Source organism: Chaetura pelagica, unplaced genomic scaffold, assembly GCF_000747805.2.
Source record: "Chaetura pelagica isolate M959 unplaced genomic scaffold, ChaPel_1.0 scaffold1359, whole genome shotgun sequence".
In the NCBI taxonomy this organism is placed as follows: Eukaryota; Metazoa; Chordata; class Aves; order Apodiformes; family Apodidae; genus Chaetura; species Chaetura pelagica.
In genome coordinates this window covers 4,449-5,549 of record NW_009954648.1, presented here as the reverse complement: position 1 = coordinate 5,549, position 1,101 = coordinate 4,449, and the positions used below count along the sequence as shown (strand labels likewise).

General features: G+C 64.9%; 1 protein-coding gene across 1 annotated transcript in view; it reads left to right on the top strand.

Annotated features, from left to right (window-relative positions):
* Positions 1–973: 973 nt before the first annotated feature.
* Positions 974–1,101, top strand: part of LOC104395856 (probable carboxypeptidase X1) — a gene marked incomplete at both ends in the record, with an annotated part of 2,297 nt that continues 2,169 nt past the window's right edge. Inside the window, one exon of the mRNA XM_010005600.1 lies at positions 974–1,096. Coding sequence (XP_010003902.1) covers positions 974–1,096 — 123 coding nt within the window. The remainder of the gene's footprint in view (positions 1,097–1,101) is intronic.

Sequence of the window (1,101 nt, the reverse complement as noted above, 5' to 3'; positions counted from 1 at the left end):
GGTAACTGTGCTGAGGAGTTAATGGTGCCAGGAGGAGTTAACCATGCTGGGGGGTTAGCTGTGTTTAGGGGGTGGTTAACCATGCTAGGGGTGGTTAACCGTGCCAGCGGGGTGGTTAACCATGCCAGGGGAGTGGTTAACCATGCCAGGGAGGTGGTTTACCATGCCAGGAGGTGGTTAACCGTGCCGGAGGAGTTAACCAGGTTAGCCATGCTGCTGGGTCTGGCCCCAGCTCTGTTGCCTTTGGCCTTGACCCAGGAGCATCCTCCGGCCCTCCCGGCACCAGGCACAAAGGCCACTTGTCCCCGGCTGCCACCCCAGCCCCCCCGTGCACACGCGTGTGCCAGGCAGGGGCACGTGTGGGTGTCATGGTGCCACGTGGCACAGCAACCTGTGCCAGGGGATGCGGCACCGGGACACACGTGGGGCACACGCAGGGTCACATGTGGGTGTGAGCACCCCGGGGGGGCACACGTGTGTGCGAGGTGGGGTGAGATGGGGGGGCTGCCCGAGCCTGTGACACTGCCCACGGCCAGCCCTGTGCCAGGGGGTGCTGGGGAGGGGTCTGGGGTCCCTGGGCCAGGAGCAGGTCTGGGGGTCCCTCTGCCAGGGTTAGTTTGGGTGTCCCTGTACAAGGGGTGTATTTTAGGGTCCCTGTGCCAGGGTTGGGGGTCCCTGTGCTAGGTTTTGGGGATCCCCGTGCCAGGTCTTGAGGGTCCCTGTACAAGTGGTGCATTTGAGGGTCCCTGTGCTAGGGTTGGGTTTGGGGGTCTCTGTGCTGGGGGCAGGTTTGGGGGTCCCTGTGCCAGGTCTTGGAGCTCCCTGTGCCAGAGGAGGGTCTGGGGGTCCCTGTGCTCCTTCCTGGGGACCATGCTGTGGGGACCTTCCCCTCCAGGTGCTGGGTGGGGGTTCTGGGGGTCAGTGCTCCACAGGGACTCGCAGGGGCTGTGTCCACGTGTCCCCCCCTCCCCAGGTCTTCCCAGGGAACAAGGACCCCGAGACGCCGGTGCTGAACCTGCTGCCGACCCCGGTGGTCGCCCGGTACCTCCGCATCAACCCCCAGACCTGGTTCCAAAACGGCACCATTTGCCTGCGGGCAGA